The following is a 20293-nucleotide window of genomic DNA, read 5'->3' as shown; positions in this document are numbered from 1 at the left end:
TATGAACCACAAAAATTAATGCCACCTGCAAGCTGTAAATATGTGTATTATTTAATTTTTTCCAAGTATTTTCTTTGGCTGTTACATTCAGCTGAACAAGGCCTAAAAATTGTCAAACTAAATTCTTGTTTAAGAGTAGAGCTCTAACTACTGCCAGTTTGAGTGAAACACACATCCAGGTTTAGGGAATATGTTTTGTTTATTTTGGCTGCAGCGCAGGGTAGAACATTTTCCATCCCATCCGAATGCAGTCAAAAAGGTTTTGAAATATTGCACAATAAAAGCCATTCATTATATCTGTCTCCTCTCCCTTCCAAAAACAAAAATGGCTGACCAGTTCCAAATCTGTGCAGGGGGCAGGAAGATGGGAGTCAAGGGGTCACTGGAAATAACCCAAGACTAACACCAGGTTTTTCAGGTTTGAGTTAGGGAATATGTTCCATGCCCTCATTCCCAGTGCACACAGGTTTTTCTTCTTCCCTCTCCAAAGCCTGCTTAAAGTAGTTAATTGCTCTGTTATGCACAATTTACAGGACTTAATTACAAAACTAATACATTAGCCTTCTTGTCTATAAGTCACAGGCACAACTTCATCTTTTCCACTGGGACCGAGTGAAATTAGACCTTACCTTATTTCAAGTTAAAATATTTTGATTTGCACTGTTTACCTCCTAATTTTAAAAACATGCAATTTGAAGGAATACCCAATTACACTTTCAAGTTTGTTTTTAGATTTATTTCCATTGTTTACCTACCTGTTAGCAGCTTGAAAATGAAATTTCTTTCACTGCCCACTCCTGTTCCTGTGTGCTTAAGCTATACTTGGCATACTTCAATGGCTTTTTTTTTTCCCCTCTCTCTCTCCATTTCCTTGTACATAGATCTAACAATGCTTTTCTGTTTGCTTCCTTGTGCATAGATCAGTTCATCACTAAAATCTTTCCAGGTCTAAGTGAACCGTAAGAGTTCTAGAGGATTCAGTGAGGAGGAAGAGTAAAACACAAACATTTTAGTGCATTTCTAAACAGCAACTAGACTAGATGAACACACAATAGCGAAATTTATATGCCACACTGGGGTGTTTCATTATCCCCTTCTATTGCCCAATTACTCAGAAGCAAGTAGACAAAAATAAGCTGAGGACTAGATGAAGCTTTATTTACAACTGATTATTTTAAAGTAAAAAAAACCCCAAACATATACTATTCCTGTTATTTTCTTTCCCCTGCTTACTATGAGCATCAGGTTGAAAAAACTAACTTTCCTTCTGTTAAGTTACATGTGAGAAAAGTTGGCCATATCGTCTCCACTTTTGTAACATATTAGTTATGGAAAAATATTGGCATAAAACAGTTCCTGGCACACTCACACTTTAAAACTTTCTGAAGAAGTCAAGAATAAGTATTGTTGTTCTCTGTATCTTCAGCTCACTGACATTAAGCAAATTTAAGTGAAGACCGCTCCAACTGTGAAATACTCCTTATTGCTAGTTGTCAGATATTCAGCTGTCTGGAAATGTATCAAGACTTCACTTCATAGGACAGCGCAAGCAGAAGTGATATGCAATTACTCTTGCTTATTAACGACATCATAATTACAGAGTGGCAAAATAATCAGTCTTTCTAGGACCCACCACTTGTCCTCTATGTCAGTTGGAGCATGATAATTACATGCCAATCTGCTAAATGCAATTATTCAGCAACATACACTTAATGCTAGCTATTACCATACTTGAAGCCATTTAAAGGCTATACAATACAGCACTTAACGTTAGTGAGGTGCTTTTAGACACAAAGCAACTTTTATAGCAAGAAAAAGCCTCCCTTTAGAAGAGTAGGGAGAGTAAAGGAGAGGTGAAAGAGACTGGCCAACACCATAGATGTATTTTGATGCCACTATAACACGCAGACTGACATGGAGCTCAGTGCTGCACAAAAAAAGTCAAGAGTGACTTAAATTGAAGGCTACAAAGGCTAGCCTTCACACTGGGAGACTGCACCCGCCAACTCCTCAGTCTAACAACCTGTGTAGTGATGCTTCGCCCATCAAACTAACGCACAACTCAGTTCACGCTGCTGACTCTGTGCATTCTTCTGTCCAATGACTTCATTGCAAGTAAAACTGCAGGTTGTATTAGGTTGTAACCCAATGTGACAGAACACCATTAAAATCTATTCCAGATAGCACTGCAGTTAACAGATGAAAACTAGAACCACAAACTCAAAGTATCTTGAGTCCTGTATGCACTCGCACACAATACACCTTAATTTTAATTCCTACCCCCTTACACGGCAATGAAGACAAGAGACCGCTTCAGAAAGTTCTTCTGTTGACTGAATAGGGATAGTGAAGTTGCTGGTCATTCACAGCTTAATGTTAACTCAATTTTAGAAAAGCAAATCTGAAAATGAAACAGCACTGTTCACTGCTGCTCACACTTCCTGCATAACAGCATGGCCACCAAGTTGTAGGTTCCACTGTATTTCAGGAGTCTATAGAGGTACTCTTCTGAGGAAGAGCAGCAAGCCACATGAGACCTGACCATTTAAAGTACTAAGACCATTTTGTTAGCCTTGCATGAAGAGCGCTCTCCCAAATTCCCCAGCTCCTTCCCATGCTAAACAGCCTACAGTGTTAGTAATTCTCCAGCTCCCTATTCCATGACAGATTCTATCTCAGGTCTTAACTATTAGGCAAGTCCCAAATCACCTCTTGCAACCCTAATCTCTAGCAATCAGAAAATACATCGAGAAGAGACCTCAAGAGGCCATCCAGGCCCTATCCTTACCCCTAGGAAGGATCATATGTCATTCCTGACAGATATTTGTTTAATCTGTTCTTAAAAACCTCCAGTGATGGAGATTCCACAACTTCCCGAGGCCATGTATTCCTGTGCTCAACTATCTCTGCTGCTGGAATTTTTTCCTTAATGTTTAACAGAGACATTTTTCTCTAATTTAAACACATTATTTCTTGTCTAGTTCAGTACAGAGATGGAGAACAGATTATTATAACCCCTCCCTTACAACAACCTTCTGCACAATTGAAGACTTGTCTCCTCTCAAGTCCTCTCCAGATTAAGCCCTGTTAACTGCACCCTCTTTGTTTCTCTGTAGTTTCCAACCTCACCCTCACGTAAGCCAGGCAAACTGCCATCCAGCGTCTACGTATAATTCCTAACAACCCCTTTTCAACCGAGCTGTGCCAAGAGGAAAATCCAAGCTTTGTTTTCTTCTCCTTACCCTTGCTCTTCTGTTTCTGACTTTACTTACACTTCACATCTAAAGTGCACTTAGCCTACCCACTCAAGAAACCTCAAGGGCGCATTTTCTTCTAGCGCTGCTGTGACTGATGCACAGGACAGCACCATCGCACAAAGCACATTCTAGGCAGCATTTTAGATTAAGCCCCTAGTATCATCCATGCTAATTTATTGCCTCTTCCTCCAGGACAACTCTTGACTTGACCTGACTATTCGAGTCTGGTATTCAGTATCCGACACCCAGTCTCCAAAGGTTTCACTCACTGCTAGATTCGCTATCTAAAACCTGTTAGGAAACCCCTAACATCTCAGCCGCAACTGCAGTACTCTACTGTGTTTAAGAATGCAATGTGATTTCCACAGAGAGAGTCATATCTGAATACAGTGCATAAGCGCTTCACTTTTCTAGATTAATTTCAGTGCCTGGTTCAGTTGCTGTTTTGATTTTTTTTGAATATAAGAAGTACCAGCTATTATTAGTTTTAATCTCAAGGAGCTTTAGATTTTAACTTTAGCTAGTTTCTCTTCAAAGATTTTGTATGTTATGGTATTATTTTCAAATTCAGTTACAACCATAAAAAACTCATGTCAGACTGCCCTCTCCTGGTAAGCGAACATACTGCTACCACAAGAAGATTCAACCCAAGTAACTATTGCCATTCTGTTTCCAAATCTAAAATTTTCATTGTGACGCACACCCCAAAATAAAACATCAAGGAAACTGTTTTGATAACTTCAGTAATGTTTCTAAAGCAACATAAGATGAACATCATTTAAGTAGTGAAGTTTCTTTCAAGTTGCCTTACGAGTTCTTGTCTTGGGAAAAACTGATGTCGTCTTTAGAGAAAAGTAAAACATTCATACAAATGAAACCGTTCTGTTTGCTTTTAAGCTTTATAAAAGCAGCCAAGTACATACAGTATTTTATTCCACATCAATAATGTTAAAAACAAGGTCACAGAGGAGATCATTTTCAACAGAAAGCTATTTCCTCCAAGCTGGCGCAGGTATTTCACTAAAGCTGAATGAGAACAGTATGAAAAATGAAAGCAACAGCAAATGTTTAAGTAGACCACCTACAGACATCACTTTTTATTACATTGTTCAAACTAGAAAAATGAAAACAGTAAGATGACAGGTCAACTACTGAATAATGTGCACTGTATTTAGTACGTGTACACTGAAGATTGGAAGTGTCCAGAAAAAAAGTACAGCTTTATTGTATGATGAATGTTCCACCTTCCTTAGCCAATTTAATTGTTTAAAATTAATGTTATATACAATCAAGATTTAAAAGCTTACTTTAAAAAAAAAAAAAAAAAAGAGACCAACCTTCACACCAAAGAAGCAGAATTCATTAACTCTGTCTAACACAAAATTTAGTCTTACTTATAGGAACTCTACCCCTGCTCGTGCCCGAAGGTAAAGCAAAGCCTTTTCAGAAGATGGTAACAGCTTCCCTGCCTTCTACTCCTCCCTTTCAAGCCAGAAGTGATTTCTTTCTTATTTGCATAGAATTTCAAGGGGCTTTTTAGGATATTTTTGAAATCTGGAAGGGCATACTTTACAACATCATGGTTTAACTACTAAAGACAAATTCACATTTTATCTACTTCAATTAAACTTCACAAATATAACAAACTCATAAGCTTGAATCCCATTCTTTCAAAAAAAAAAAAAAAAAGAGCCCTATCAGCAAAATATGGATTAGTATCGACTCAGAATCATCTAAGAAGTAACTTGTCACCACAGACCACATTTTTGAACTATCGAATTTGTTCTTCTTTACTTAAAACAGCTGAGAGTCACACATTTGCTGCCATGTCTCATTTCACAATGGAGAATGCTGATTGTGCACTGGAGGGCAGAGAAAGTGTCTCAAGATGGTTTACTAAACACATCCAGTCTAACAATCACAACTAAGTTTGAAAGGCAAAAATCGCACACTACTGTGCAGGTACCACAACTGTAAGCATTTATCTAAACACAAGAAAATCCCAGACTGTGATAACATGCATACAAATGCATGCATAAACATTATTTAAATTTTAGGTATTGTCTTACTCTGAATCTTGCAACAAAATTCACTAGCTCCCTTGGAGAAATCCTTCCAGCAGAGAAAAAAGTCTTTGCCTTCTTGTAATGACCAAATGTCGTGTTGCAGAAAAAGTCAGTCATTTGTCATTTTTTTTATAATATTAGCAGTGTTTAATTGCCATTGCTCTATGGACAGCACAAAAGTATGAAAACATGTAAGCAAGGATGTAGACTACAATAGAGAGGTGATGTTAAATTCAGTTCAAGGAAGAAAAATTTATCCTCTTGATTACCTGCCATGACTGTCTACCAGACCAATGCTCCGAGCCAAGCTAGGTCTTCCACGTACTTCTGACCTTCAAGCATTTTAGGCATCAAGACAAGGAAAATCAGTTTTAAGTTATCCAGAAAATGAGTAAGGAAATAATAAGTAAGGAAATAAAAGTAGGAAGAAGAAAGCAGCGCTTTAGAGAGAGAACATAAGAATCTAATACTGACCTTCACTTTAGAAAATCAGGAGATAGCTGAAACCTCACTAAATGTTAGACTTATTTTCAAGAGGTATTTCTACTTCTTCATAGTGTTTCTGGTTACTTCTGTCCTTCCTATATACAGAGTTTGTTATGCTTCTTTTCCGGGTTTGAGACCAAGTTTTTGTCTCTTGAGGTGTTAATACAGACCTCCTCCACCTTTTGCAAGGATCATTAGCAAGATTAACAGAGTCATAGTTCTCCTTCCCTGGTGCTAAAGGCTGGGTGAGATTTTGTTCTCGGTGGTGAATATTCTCAGATTCTGTAAGGATGGATGTGCTTATGGTTCTCCTGATTTTGCAAGCAGAAGCTAGCAGAGGAGGGTTCTTTTCAATCTCATTGGGTACTTCAATCCACGCAAGTCCTTCAATTTCTGCATCTTTATGTAATCTCATGCTGCGCCTCACTTTTTTGCCACTGTTATCACTCATTCTTCTAAAAGGCTCTAAAGAGTCATTTTTCAGCTGAGGAGCTGATAAGACCTCTTCCACATTAAAATAAAAAACTGGAGGACTGTTTCCAGTTACTTCCAGTTTTTCAAGAGGAGGAAAAGAGATGGCACTACTTCTTCTTCTTCTTCTTTTTTGTGGACTACCTCTTACAGAATCTTTTTGTGTAGACTGAGTTCTTTGGCCACCCTCACGTACACTAGTGTCTTGTTGTTCCAGAAATTCTAGCCCGGTTAGCCGCTCTGCCTCATTTAGGAGATTTCCTTGTAGTTTCTCATGTCCTATCAAGAAACCACCTTCTTTTGCCTCTTTTACACATGCAGTCTCTTTACCTTGTTGGAAATAGTTAGGTGTATCAAAAACACACTTTGCATCTGGCACAATGCTTGAAAGCTGGGGAAAAGAAAAATATTTTTTTTTTAAATATAGGCAAGAGGTAATCCATAAAACACTGGTTTCAAACAGCTGACAACTAAACAACCACTACTGTTTTCCTCACCAAGTCTAGTCATTCTCAAAAAAACCCCAACCAACCAAGAGAACCCTGTATGTTGGAATCTGCTTCCAACGTGGGGCCAAACTTATGTTGCTTGAGGCCTTGTTCAGTTGAGTTCTGAATACCTCTTTCCAAGGATGGAGATTCCATGGCCTCTCCAGGCAGCCTGTTCCAATGTTTAATCACTCTTAGATTTAGCGTTTTTCTTCCCGAAAATATTTCTTTTTATATCCAACAACATCAAGCACAATTATGACTCAATTTCTAGTATTATCCTTAAGCATATCAGTTACCTTATGATCAATGCCAGATACAGACTTCAGATCACCATCTGACACCTGAAACGCTGTATCGCTGGAGCTGCTGGCTTCTACCATGTCCAGGTCCTTCGAGCTTGCATACATATGAACTGCACAGATGTTTTTCCCACTTATTCCTTCAACTACTGGCTTTTGTTGAACATCCTTGCAAGCACTCCCAGATTTGGCATTATCTAAAAGTAGGTCCTCTGAATTAGAATAAACACGTGGTTACTTGACTCTACCTCTGAATATACAAAATCTTTTTTTAAATATTCCATCAAAAGCTTTATAGTATTTTACTTACATAAAAGTAACCTTCTAAACAACTATTCCAGATAATTAGTGTAAAAAAATCAAACCAAACCAAAAAAAAACCAGAAAGCTACGGCACATCACTTAACTATTCATGTCCAACTTACTAGTTTTACAGACTATGAAAACATCAGTACCCAGTCAAAGTACCAAAGTACAGAGAGGCTGGTTTGTTTGGGGTTTTTTGTCAGCATTACCATGGAGTCCAACAAGACTTAAATTTAACCAGTTGGAGATTATTAACCCATTAGATCCTCTGGACTCTACTATTACAGGAACAATTAAAAGTAAAAAAACTGTACACTGGGCTCTTTACCTATGCACAGAACTCAAGATAACTATCGAGAGTTTTTCTGTTTAACTGTTGATATAAAACATTAGAAGCAACAGAAAGAGCAAGGCAAAACAAAACTAAAACAAACATTACCTGAAAAAAATGCATTTTCCTTTGGTGGGTTCGGAGATGAGGCAGAAGAGAAAACCTCTGGAATTTCAGCGATAGGGCTGAGAAGTGGTTTCTTAGAAGCCCTCTCTCTTTCCCCATATAAAGATTTTTTTACTTTTTTCTTTCTTCTTTTCCCATAGCTTGTCTGTTTTGTTTTCTGAAAAGATTGAGAAGATTGAATAGAGCACAATGTGGTTATGATCCTGTACAATATTTTCCAACAAATAAGGGACACCATTACTGGATTTTGATAGATAACAATTGTTTCCCCTAAAATGAAGGTTCCACTCTCATTCTGCCATCTACCAATTAATCTGAAAACTCAAAGCAAGGCGAAATTACTTCTCAAACGTCAGATCTGATTTTTGTTTCATTTAACCAAATTGAGAAGACAAAGAAATTACTCTTTCAGCTCAAAACTACATATTCTTCATTCATGCTTAGTTTGGAAAGGAATACGTGCTTTCCCTTCCAATACATGAAAGCAAAAATCTTTTAGAAGTCTCGCAACTTTACAATACTTAACTAGTATATAACTGGAGAAGTTCAAAGAACTACTACTATGTACACTTGGTTACAGAAGAACAATAAACTCTTTTTCTGTCCTTGAGGTCTGAAAAGTAACACCCCCTTCACCTCCATAAAGTATCCTTTTTGCCCTACAAGTATTTAAACCCTACCACTCAGCCCTAACAAGCAGTAAGAGTAGGAAAACAAGATAGGCGTGAAGAAGAGAATACTGGCAGCAACAGGAAACGTAACACCCTTTAGAAAATCTTTATGACAAAAATCAAAATAATCACATAACATACACAAGAAAGAAGAGACACTTGGATAGAGAAATAAAGGCAGCGTTCACCAACAGCAATGGGCTGTCACCTACTTGTGTCTTTTTGGCAGCAGATGACATTGTATTCTTTTGACTTTGAAACTTGTTCTTTCTTGGATTTTTAGTATCTTTAGTGTTCTTACTATTTGTAGGTCTTGGAATGCTAAAATCAGTTCCCTCTGAAATGGTGCTACACTGTTGAGGAACATGAATTTGAAGTTATTGGGGTGCGGAAGAGATACACGTATGATATTCTGCCTGCCTTAGGCTAGCAGATGAGGTGCTTTAGCACTGGCCTTGGGAACACAACCACACTTTCAGCGATACCGAAAGCCACCAAAGGTTGCAGAATGAACTTGACTTTCTTAGCCTCTCTCTCATGTTCCTGTGTCTCACATTAAACCAAATAGAAGAATTAGACATAAAACTTTGTTTCCATTCCCCTTAATCTTCTGTGATTGTAAGTTTTTAGATTCCCGTGACTGAAGCCCCTGATCCTATGGATGAAAGTCTATGAACAAGTCTCTTCAAAATTTTGTCAGACTATTTGGAAAAGTTCCTGGAAAATTCAATAGTAAATTTAAGTATCAGCTATAACCAAAAATATTTTTAATAACTGGAAAACCACTTTCACTCAAAAATGAGATTTCCTTAAGACAGTTACCTGCACTAACATGAGATATTTCCATATACCTCGATACATACAATCCTCACACCTGAGGCTGTAAAAACTCTTATAAGCATTAGGAGGTATAAAAGATAACAATTCTGCCTGAAGAAGTTAAAAAAAACCAAACCAAAACAAAACAAACATCATCACTAAAGAAACTTACCTTCCTTTTAGCAGAAGAACGAGTTGTTACCATATCGGATCTGTCAGTTTCTGCTATTATATATGAAGAAAATAAGAATATTGATTCAGTTGCAGCACAAAAAGTTAATAATATTTTGAGGAAATTATCCACATAATTTCTAACGTTATGCACAGTGTGTTTAGTCATCTTAGTCTTGAGTAACTAGTAACATAGTCTCGAGGACTATCAAGCATGGCAAGATAAAAAAAAACACCTTGCTTTACAAAACAGAGGAAAGCAAAACTTGTGAGGTTTTGGTAACAAAAGAGTTAGCACTTACACAGCTCTCATGGAGATACATACATACACATGCACAACACCCTTTCAATTTTTTTTGTTGTTGTCTTGCTTGCTATTTTAAAAACATCAAAATTACAGTATCAGAATCAAGATAGTAAGCCCAATTACTTAAAGCAGTAAGCCTAATTAGATCAGCCACTTTCACAGAAAAATACCACAAGGTCAAGTATCTAGTTAACCTAAACAACAGGTAAACGCTGCTGCTACTGCAAAGACCTTTAGAAGAAAGCAAGAGCGTGTAAATTTTACCACAACTGGAATATATCCCCTGAATAAAAATAAACAAACAACAAACCCCTGTGTCACCTGTCAATTTCCAGATACAGAAAGATGCATTATCTAATGACATAAATACAAGTTGTGGTTACCTTCTGCATTTTCAGCAGGTAAGAGGTATTTCGCAGCAACAGATCCCTCCGCTAACTTTTGAAGAAGCTCAACACATTCCTTTAAACAAAAAAAGTTAAATTTTTGGCAATATACTGTACCAGCTATATACTGAAAAAAACCCTGGTCCATCAGTGTTTGGAATAGAAAGATCTCCCCCCCCCACCCCCCAAAAGAATATGGCGGCTCATCTGCTATAAACAGCAGAAGAGAAATACAGAATCAAAAATATATGAATAAGCCAAGGCAAAACCATTTCATGTACTACCAGGACTCAAACTAGCTCTACAGGCCAAAATGCTATTTAGAATTCATAAAGCAGAAGTTCTCAATGTCATTCTAAAGCTCCAAGGAGACTGTATTTTAATATTTTAGCAATTTCAAAACCAAGCAGACTGTGGAAAAAATTAAACAAAAATTGAACGTTTACAGAGACTAAGAGGCTGTTTTTATCGTTAAAAACAAAACAAAACCCCCACACCAACAAAAAACTTACATCATCGCAGTCAAAGTTCAGCTGGGGTAATGGTTCTCCAATGAGACTTGACCTTACAGAAGGGCTATTACTTCGTAATGCTGGATGACGGATGGGCATTGCTCCTTTGCGCAATGGAGTATTTGCAGGCAAAGTTTCATCAAATATTTCTGGGCTTAGAGCTTCTCCAAAAGTAACTTTTTTCTTCTTTGGCTTTTCAGAACTATGTCCTTCAGTTTTCTCTATTTTAATAAAATACATAACTGGTTAGTATTCAAGGATCATCTCCTCCAAGCTCAGGAGCGGTGCATCCCAAGAATGAGGAAGTCAGACAAAAATGCCAGGAGGCCCACGTGGATTAACAAAGAGCTCCTAGACAAGCTGAAAAGCAAAAAGGACGCCTACAGAGGGTGGAAGCAAGGACGGGTTGACTGGATGGAATACAGAGAAACTGTCCGAGCGACCAGGAACCAGATTAGGCAAGCTAAAGCCCAGATAGAATTAAATCTGGCTAGGGGCATCAAGGATAACAAAAAAAACTTCTATAAGTACGTCAGGGGTAAAGGCAAGACTAGGGAAGATGTGGGCCCTCTCAGGAAGGAGACAGCAGACCTGGTCACCCAGGATATGGAGAAGGCTGAGGTGCTGAATGACTTTTTTGCCTTGGTCTTCACTGGCAAGGGCTCCAACCACACCACCCAAGTTACAGGATACAAAGGCAGGGTCTATGAGAATGAAGAACCACCCACTGCAGGAGAAGATCAGGTTCGGGACCATCTGAGGAACCTGAAGGTGCATAAGTCCATGGGACCAGATGAAATCCATCCACGGGTCCTGATGGAGCTGGCAGATAAAGTCACCAAGCCACTTTCCATTATATTTGAAAAGTCGTGGCAGTCTGGTGAAGTTCCCGCTAATTGGAAAAGGGGAAACATAACTCCCATTTTCAAAAAGGGAAAAAAGGATGATCCAGGGAACTACAGACCGATCAGTCTCACCTCTGTGCCTGCCAAGATCATGGAGCAGATCCTCCTGGAAACTCTCCTAAGCCACATGGAAAATAAGGAGGTGATTGTGATAGCCAACATGGCTTCACCAAAGGCACATCGTGCCTGACAAATTTGGTGGCCTTCTATGATGTTGCTACAGCATTGGTAGATAAGGGGAGAGCAACTGATGTCATCTACCTGGACTTAAGCAAAGCATTTGACACTGTCCCGCATGACATCCTGGTCTCTAAATTGGAAAAGCATGGATTTGATGGATGGACCACTCGGTGGATAAGGAACTGACTAGATGACCACACTCAAAGGGTTGCAGTCAATGGCTCAATGTCCACATGGAAACCGGTGACAAGTGACATTCCTCAGGGGTCAGTACTGGGACCAGTGCTGTTTAACATCTTTGTCGGTGACATGGGCAGTGAGATTGAGTGCACCCTCAGCAAGTTTGCCGACAACACCAAGCTGTGTGGCACGGTCGACATGCTGGAGGGAAGGGATGCCATCCAGAGGGATCTTGACAGGCTGGAGGGGTGGGCCCATGCCAACCTCATGAAGTTCAACCAGGCCAAGTGCAAGGTCCTGCACCTGGCTCATGGCAATCCCAGGCACAAATACAGGTTGGGTGGAGAATGGCTTGAGAGCAGCCCTGAGGAGAAGGACTTGGGGGTGCTGGTGGACGAGAAGCTCAACATGAGCAGGCAATGCACACTTGCAGCCCAGAAAGCCAACCGCATCCTGGGCTGCATCAAAAGAAGTGTGACCAGCAGGTCGAGGGAGGTGATTCTGCCCCTCTACTCTGCTCTCGCGAGACCCCACGTGGAGTACTGCATCCAACTCTGGAGTCCTCAGCACAAGGACATGGACCTGTTGGAGCAGGTCCAGCGGAGGGCCACAAAGATGATCCGAGGGCTGGAGCCCCTCTGCTGTGAGGACAGGCTGAGAGAGTTGGGGCTGTTCAGCCTGGAGAAGAGAAGGCTCCGAGACCTTATAGCGGCCTTCCAGTCCCTAAAGGGGGCCTATAGGAAGGATGGGGAGGGACCCTTTATCAGGGACTGTAATGATAGGACATGGGGTAACCGCCTCAAACTGAAAGAAGGGAGATTTAGATTGGATATCAGGAAGAAATTCTTTACTGTAAGGGTGGTGAGGCACTGGAACAGGTTGCCCAGGGAGGCTGTCAGTGCCCCATCCCTGGAAGCGTTCAAGACCAGGCTGGATGAGGCTTTGAGCAGCCTGGTCTAGTGGAAGGATTCCCTGCACAGGGCAGGGGGGTGGAACGAGATGATCTTTAAGGTCCCTTCCAACCCGAACCATTCTGTGATTCTGAATTCTGTGATACTGATTATTTTTTTTTAAATAGACATTATTTTCCTTGGCAACCTTATTTTCCACCTCATGCCGTAGGATGTCACACACGAGCTACTTCATTGGTGGCTAATGCATATAATTCTTCAGATTTACCAAAGAGGCAAAACCTTATGATCCCATATAATATTCTGCCTGGTTAAAAAACAAAAGGAGAATCTGACCTGTTTGCAATGCTTCAAAGATTTTTGCACAATTGGAGACTGCGAGAGATTCACCTCCTCCTCTGTCAACTGCATCGTTCGAGTATTCCTATCAAATTTAAGTGATACAATCATCTATTCAATACCATTTAGTTGTCCTTGTTCAAATCAAAAGTGAAAATAACTTTTTCTGTAAGCAACATTTAATAATCTGTCCTACTGCTTAAAAAACCTACTTGTTTTCCAAATCAATAAAACTTAACAACATATATATGGATCTCCTCATAACATGAAAGCTTCAAGCAAAGCTTCCAAGATGACCAAACAGCAAATAGATATCCATTGACAGCACTAAATTGTTTCCAATGCATGCCAATTAGTCAGAGTGGCTTTAACCACAGTTCAACTTCTGGTAGTTCAATGATGACTGCAGGAGTTCATCCTTAGTATTAGAACCTCCATATAATCAAGTTAACCAACCTTCATTTTATCCATTAGTTGTTTCATGGGCGTTTTCTTCAATGCAGATCGCAGCTGGGAGCCGCTCTGTGTATGTTCATTTAATGAAACATTTCCCGTTGTTCGTACTGGTGTGACTGGTGGCTTGCTTTCATCAAATATTTCCAGGCTCACTTCCTCTGCAAAACTAACTTTTTTTCTGCTTAGATCTGATACAACATCACTTCTAACGTCTTTAGTGATGTGGTCAAAGCTGAAAGCTTTAGAGCAAGTAGACACATATGACAATTAAAGACTGAAGTAAAATTGAGTAGACTTTAGTATTAGCAAGATGAACTATAAATGTGCACATGTCCATAGATTCTGTGCATCAACATCACAAAAACCATCCATTTGTTTCTACGTTTCACTATTATTGTGGCACATTTACGTTTCGTATTTTGAGAAATTTACAAAGCGTACAAAAGTAAAAAGGAAGCATTGCATGAAAACATTTTGCATAAGGATTTATCTCTCATCCATGTAAATTAGGGGAAAAAAAACCCTGTATTCTGTAATGTACAGAGATGGACTCTGTACATTAACATCCCTCTGTCCTTTCCAGGCATGAACTACTCAATTATACTTTTCCCTAAAATGGACTGACTAGCAAAATTAAGGAAAACTCTAAACAATTACTCCCAGCCTGTCTCAGTTTCAGCTTGCTTTTTCTATCAGAATCAAACTGCTAACACACCACCCAAGAGGCCCTACACCACCTTCCAAATATTTCAGCTCCTCTCATAAAAGCTATTTCCTTCCTAAGAATTGTGCTTAAGTAAAAACACGTTTGATGCTATACTGTACTGAACAAGCTCTGAATTCAGTTTTTAAACTGGGACTTGAGCCTCCTCTGCAGCAGCACTTGAAGACATCGTTATTTGCAGTACTTTTTTTTTTTTATTATTATTTCTTTTGTTTCCCCATCAGCCTTTATGTCAAACTTATATCAGGTTTTTTCTGCATTAGAAATTGAAGACAAGATGACAGACACGGGATGACTGCTTGTGAAACACTTCCTTACAAATATTCTAAGTATTTTTACTTTCTAATAAGAATATAGCAAAGATTATAATAATGATGAATCCTCTTACCGTGGCCTGTTTCCAAGATATCTCTAATCTGGGCAGTCTCTAACCACTTAGTAGGATTATGTTGCTCATAAACCCATTCCTGGAGAAAAAGTTATAGGATTATATATATACACGTATATAGCATCTATTTATATACACACTCACACAACACGATAAAGGACTAAAAAACTACTTGCAAATGCTACCTTTTAAAATACCATAAACTATGGAGTTTTTGATCCCATAGACAAGGATTTCAGAGTTTTCTCAATCATCCACTACTTAGTTGAATTTATTTTCCCGAAACACCAAGGCTCAGTGCTTAAAAGGATTAGACATCAGAAATTAAAAAAAGATGGAATGAAAAAAAATATATATTTTAATCACGAATTTAGGAAGTTCCTTCCTAACCTCCATACAATTGTTACACTATCACAGCTGTTTTACAACTCAGAAGCTGCTAGGTCCAGCAGCAGCAAAGGACACACCTAGCAAAGTGGCCCCCATCTTCACTGTTTTGATATACGACACTAAAAAAAAGGATAGAGATATTTATATAGAAGACAAATTAAACTCTCCATCTCTATACAAGTACATCCTTTTTTTTTTCCACGGAACATCAAATAACTGCTAAACAGATATATAGTGAAAATTAAAAATTCCATTCAAAGTCATCCCAGTGATCAGTAAAGTTGGTTTTGACATCTGGAAAAAGCTGTATTGGCCACATCTGTGAATTTGACATCTCACAGTTACAGTTGCGGATTCAAAAGAATTAAGACATATTTAAATTGTATTAATAGCATAAAACAAGCTTTTCTATGTGATTATCAGAAAAGACTATAATCTTGTTGACTAGAACAGCTTACAGAATCCACATTGAACATTTGCATGTAAAAGAACACTGAGCGCAGCCCCGCAAGAGCCAGCAGCAGGTATCTGAGGTTAAGCTGTATTCACTGTCCGTCCAAACAGACCAGTCTGCATGCCAGATTTTGCTTCCTTTGTCTTATCATAATAAGACATAAAATTCTCATCAGGAAGATTAGCTCTGCGATTTGCTTTCTCCATGTTCTTTGCCCACACTTATAAAAGTACCTTTGAAGCAGCAGCAGCAGGTTCAGTGACAGTCACATCTTGGCGTGAAGACAAGATGGTGCAGATCTTGATATCAGACTTAATGCTGCCAGTCAAATTTTGTTCTACATTTTCTTTCAAATCAGCTCCGCTGCTGTCTGACATGAACTTTTCACTGCACTGATCCAGGTTCCACACTTTTGTAAATGGTACTTTGTTCTGAGCTGCATCAATTAAAAAAAAAAAAACAAAATCCAAACAACAAACCACAAACTTCATTTTTTTCAATGAATGCTCTTTTTGTGTTTCTTCACCAGAAGGATGGTGAGATTCAAAAAGCTAGGTAATTTGCTAGTCAGGAAAAAGAAAAGACATGCATTTTCTAGTTCTACTTTGAAAATAACATTACCAAACCTTCAAAACAAAGCTAGTTATTCTTTTCATATAAATGTTATTTAGACCACCAATACCAAAGAAGTAAAGCGTTGTAGTTTATTTTATACTATCGTCTTCTCACAGTTACCACAGTACTGCCCTGACTTGCTTTTGTAATACCTAATATTTTCTTTAAGAAATAAGGATGTTAACACCACAATAATGTAATGCGATTTCTAGAATTACCACAGTTAAAAGTTATTAAACTAAAGTCTGCACATCACAATCAAGAGAGATGACAGTTACAACAGCTAAAGCCTGTTGTCATAAAAAACGTTCTCGGTTTCATGGAAAAAGTGTGAAAACACTAACGCTTAGTGAAAAGTAAATTAAAGGGTACAAATCTAGAAAGTAAAACTAAGGAAACAGTCACAAAAAATACTAGTTTTCATTTTTCTTCGGTGGTTATTCTGAGAACATATTCAGGATGCACTAAGAAATAAGATAGGTTTAAACAAACAAAAAAACCTCAAACGAAACACAAAAAACCTGTGCCAATCCTTATAAAGGAACATTTTTTTGTTTTGTTTTCTCTTAAGTGTTTGTAGTTTCATACTTTTGGGCTTAAAGGAAGACCTCATTTTTAAGATAAGTCATTGATCAGAAATACAATCCACTTACAAGAGCCTGCTTCCTGGGAAGCATTATCCACTTGTGCCAGTCCGGAGAAGCCAGTCTCCTCTTCAGCTTCTTGTACTAATTTAAACGATGTCTGAAAGGCATCTATCTTGTCCTTCAATGACCCGACATTTTCAGGTTTAAAAGGACTAACCTGCTAAAAAAAAAAAATTAACCTCATGAGACTTTTTTTTCCCCCCAAGATGACATGGGCTTTATCACTTTGTATTTGTACTTTGGCATAAACAAACTCAGAGAACAAGCAAATCTTGCATTTAATCAATTTTAGTTGCACAGCAAAAATATGCAAAAAAGGAACTGTATCAAGAAATCTGTTAATTTTTACTGCCTTGCATAATCTAGACGATATCCACAATTTGTTTTCTGACAGTCTATGCTAGTTTGAGTTAAGAACAAGTCTGATTAAAACCCAAGTCACTTATGCTAGTATTTACTTCACTTTGAACTATCAACACTTCAATTTGCCAAAAATCAAGCATGGCAAACGCAGGAAAGTAAAGGTTATAGTAAACAAAAGTTAAAATATATGAGCAAGATAGACATGGAGAAAAGACACCAGACTCTACACAAACAAAACCTCAAACATCCCATATTCTAAAGTAAGGTGTCCAAGGGAAGTCAACGAAATTAAGGCCGTGGTTATTCCTTCAACTGGCTTCTTCCTGAGACTTGTCTTCTCTTTCTGCCAGCATATGTTGATTCCTGGGGGGAACCGAACTGATACGTCAGATATTTGAGACAGACTCTCACCTGTGTAAAAGCTTCTTTTTGCCTGTTGCTTCTCTGTTGAGCAAGGTATTGAATAAGAGTGTTATGTTCTGGTGATCCCCGTGCTCCAATTGCTGATCTTCTTCTAAATTTTAATGAAGTTGGAGACTTCCCTGAAATAAAAACAGAAGGGATGGGGGGGGGGGTGGGGAAGAAATTTTTTGGTAAGAAAACCTAAAGCTTTAAAATGGTAATTTTTTTCTTTTAAGAGTGATTTATGCTATTCATGAAAACATTCAGTTAGCTACTCAGCTCAAGAAACCTACCTAAGCAAAAGCAAATTAACTTCCCAAAAGTAAGTTAATATTTAACTAAACTATATACTAAGCGAGGAGCTGTCTGTCTTTTCTTTTTTTCAATTGCTAATTAAGGAACTGTCTACCAATACTTGCAGAATGTGTCTTACTACTCACTCGCGAAACTCATCAACACCTCATCAACCGGGCAGAACAAAGTTAAACAGTGAATTATAGCAACCTCATACCACAGTCCCATCCTTGGGCATATTTGAACTCAGCCAGACATCCTGAACCTGACCTAAATTGAAGCTTTGGATAAGAAGTTGGACTAGATGACCTCCAGATGTCCCTCTGAGAAGGACAACAGCCATTAGTCACTCCAGCCTTACCTATGGATCGTTTAGTAAAACTTTCTTGAGTAATTCCAAAGTCAGCAACCGTTACAGTCGCAAAATCGACAGGTTTTTTCCATTGTTTCTCTGATACTCCACAACCAGATTCTTCTTCTGCTTTGTCCCTATTAGGTGTCAAGTAGCATTCATCCTCCAAAGAAACAGGTCTACTTGAAAAATTTTCCTTACTGTTCAAAGGCAAAATATGTTCACCAACCATATCCCCTTTTTGCATATCAGAAAAGCATTCAGCAAACTGACAGCTAACAACATCCTCCTTCTTCTGGTATGATTCCTTCTCCAAGCCTTTGGTGTATTTCAGGGTGCATTTTTGCAACTGCGCCTGGTTCCTATCATTTAAATTCTCCTTCTCGGATGCCCTTACGACTTTTGATTTAGTCACTTTGCAAACCTTCTGGTCTTTTGAGAGATCAGGGAGGGAGGCTTCTTCCTTCTCTTCAGTGTATTTAGCCTCATTTTCTTTAACTTCCAGGGAAGCATTTAGAGTCTTAGATTGTCTCTGCATCGTTAGCGATTTATTTTAAGAAACATTCAGTCAGCCTTTGCTCTCCTGTAATTACAGACACCTATCAAAAAGAAAAAGAGATTTTAGTAGGTATTTGGTAAGAGCAAAAGTTCGCTACCATTCTCAAATATCTACCAAATCTAGTTTTTATCCTGGAACAAGGTGTTTAACAGTGTGGTGGAAAGGGAATGTCACATATCCAGAAAGCTATGCAAAGAGTACGCAAAAGTCCAACACTAGGAAGAAAAACAATATAAACCTGCACAGGAAGTGTTTCATGAGTAAGGAAATATAAGGCTCTGCTTTCACTCTTTATCAAACTGAAGCTTCATGTTAGCATAAAACACGTTAAGTACAATTACACTGTGATTGTTTCGCTCCAAGTGTTGCAAGAAATATTAAAAGTTTAATACTAACTGGGAAATTTAAGACACTAACAATTTTTGCATTTAGTTTCTTGGATTTTAAGTTAAGCACATAGAATTCAACAACGTCAGCCTGAAACTGTTTCCACAAGTACATCCTTTTTTTTTTTTGTATCCTTTGCAACACGAATTACGCTGCTAAATACCGCGCACACAACTTTTTGGGTTTTTTTTTTTTTTAAACTTTTTTGTTGCTGTTCCGGTTTGTTTGGGGTTTTTTAAGCCTACACCGAAAGTCGATGCCTCCATCCACCCGGTTATACAAACGAAAGGCGACTGTCAGAGGGATCGGTGCCCAACCTCGGCCGCTCCCGGGGCGCGCCCCGCTTGCCGCCCAGCCCCTTCCCTCAGCCCCTTCCCTCAGCCCCTTCCCTCAGCCCCTTCCCTCAGCCCCGCGCACGCCGGCCCCCTCAGACACCCTTCCACCGCTGCCCCCTCCTTTATACCCCCTCCGACACCCTTCCACCGCTCTCCCCTCCTTCATGCCCCCTCACCAAAACACCCCACCGCCTCCCGGTCCCCCTTCACTCGCGCCCCCTCACCTCCTCCCCTCACGCCCGCCCCAGCGCTCCCCCGCCGCCACCAGACCCGCTCCCGCCCCACACATTCAAACAGGACCGCACCACTGCGTATTCCTCCGCCACCCTCCCCTCCCTCGCCCACCTCTTGCGCCCACCAAGCACCACGGACAAAGGTGCATGGAAGGAGAGCGGCTCGCCAGAGCCCGTCCTGTGCGGTCCTGCTCTCAGGACGGCGGCAGGGCTTCACGGGGAGGGGGGACTCTTTGGCTCCCCGCGCGGAGGGATCACGAACGGTTGTTCACGCGCTGAAGTGCCATTTTGAAAAACAAAAAAAGGTCCAGTCAACGAACCGCGCCCACGTGACAGGCCGCACCAATCAGGGGCGACTCCACTTCCAGTCATGCTTTATGCAAATATAGGGCTTTATTCCTCCTTTGATTGGCTGCCGCAGCGCCCCTGCCGGCCTGTCCCCCGCCGCTCCGGTGCCATTTCCCCGCCCACTCGCCCTCT

The 20293-nt window shown here is 39.6% G+C and overlaps 1 protein-coding gene across 7 annotated transcripts; it reads right to left on the bottom strand.

Moving 5' to 3' along the window:
• Positions 1-1207: 1207 nt before the first annotated feature.
• CDCA2 (cell division cycle associated 2) lies at positions 1208-20136 on the bottom strand. 7 transcript variants are annotated; one of them, XM_054180772.1, is made up of 15 exons: positions 19939-20136; positions 18309-18898; positions 17663-17793; positions 16895-17048; positions 15860-16062; positions 14783-14861; positions 13671-13909; positions 13212-13299; positions 10700-10920; positions 10185-10263; positions 9496-9548; positions 8717-8857; positions 7816-7990; positions 7068-7267; positions 1208-6671 (listed from the first exon to the last, which is right to left on the bottom strand). In XM_054180772.1, exons 2-15 carry the CDS (start codon positions 18835-18837, stop codon positions 5835-5837), a joined length of 3129 nt encoding a protein of 1042 aa, XP_054036747.1. In that variant the 5' UTR covers positions 18838-18898; positions 19939-20136; the 3' UTR covers positions 1208-5834. The 7 variants fall into 7 exon arrangements, with proteins under 7 accessions (XP_054036747.1, XP_054036746.1, XP_054036748.1 ...); XM_054180771.1 differs by having other exon boundaries at positions 7068-7282; positions 9496-9545; XM_054180768.1 differs by having other exon boundaries at positions 1209-6671; positions 7068-7282; positions 19926-20136.
• Between the last annotated feature and the right edge of the window lie 157 nt (positions 20137-20293).

This window comes from Rissa tridactyla, chromosome 20 (assembly GCF_028500815.1).
Source record: "Rissa tridactyla isolate bRisTri1 chromosome 20, bRisTri1.patW.cur.20221130, whole genome shotgun sequence".
In the NCBI taxonomy this organism is placed as follows: Eukaryota; Metazoa; Chordata; class Aves; order Charadriiformes; family Laridae; genus Rissa; species Rissa tridactyla.
Note: the sequence above shows the minus strand (reverse complement) of the source record. Positions and strands in the feature narration are given on the sequence as shown.

Excerpts from the sequence above, each read along its gene's own strand:
- CDCA2 (XM_054180768.1), bottom strand. The coding sequence starts at position 18,837 with ATGCAGAGACAATCTAAGACTCTAAATGCTTCCCTGGAAGTTAAAGAA. Across the intron at positions 8,858-9,495 it reads GTTCTTCTGCTAAAAGGAAG|TGTAGCACCATTTCAGAGGG; the intron begins GTAAGTTTCTTT and ends GTTCCTCAACAG. Across the intron at positions 6,672-7,067 it reads TATCTGGCATTGATCATAAG|CTTTCAAGCATTGTGCCAGA; the intron begins GTAACTGATATG and ends TCTTTTCCCCAG.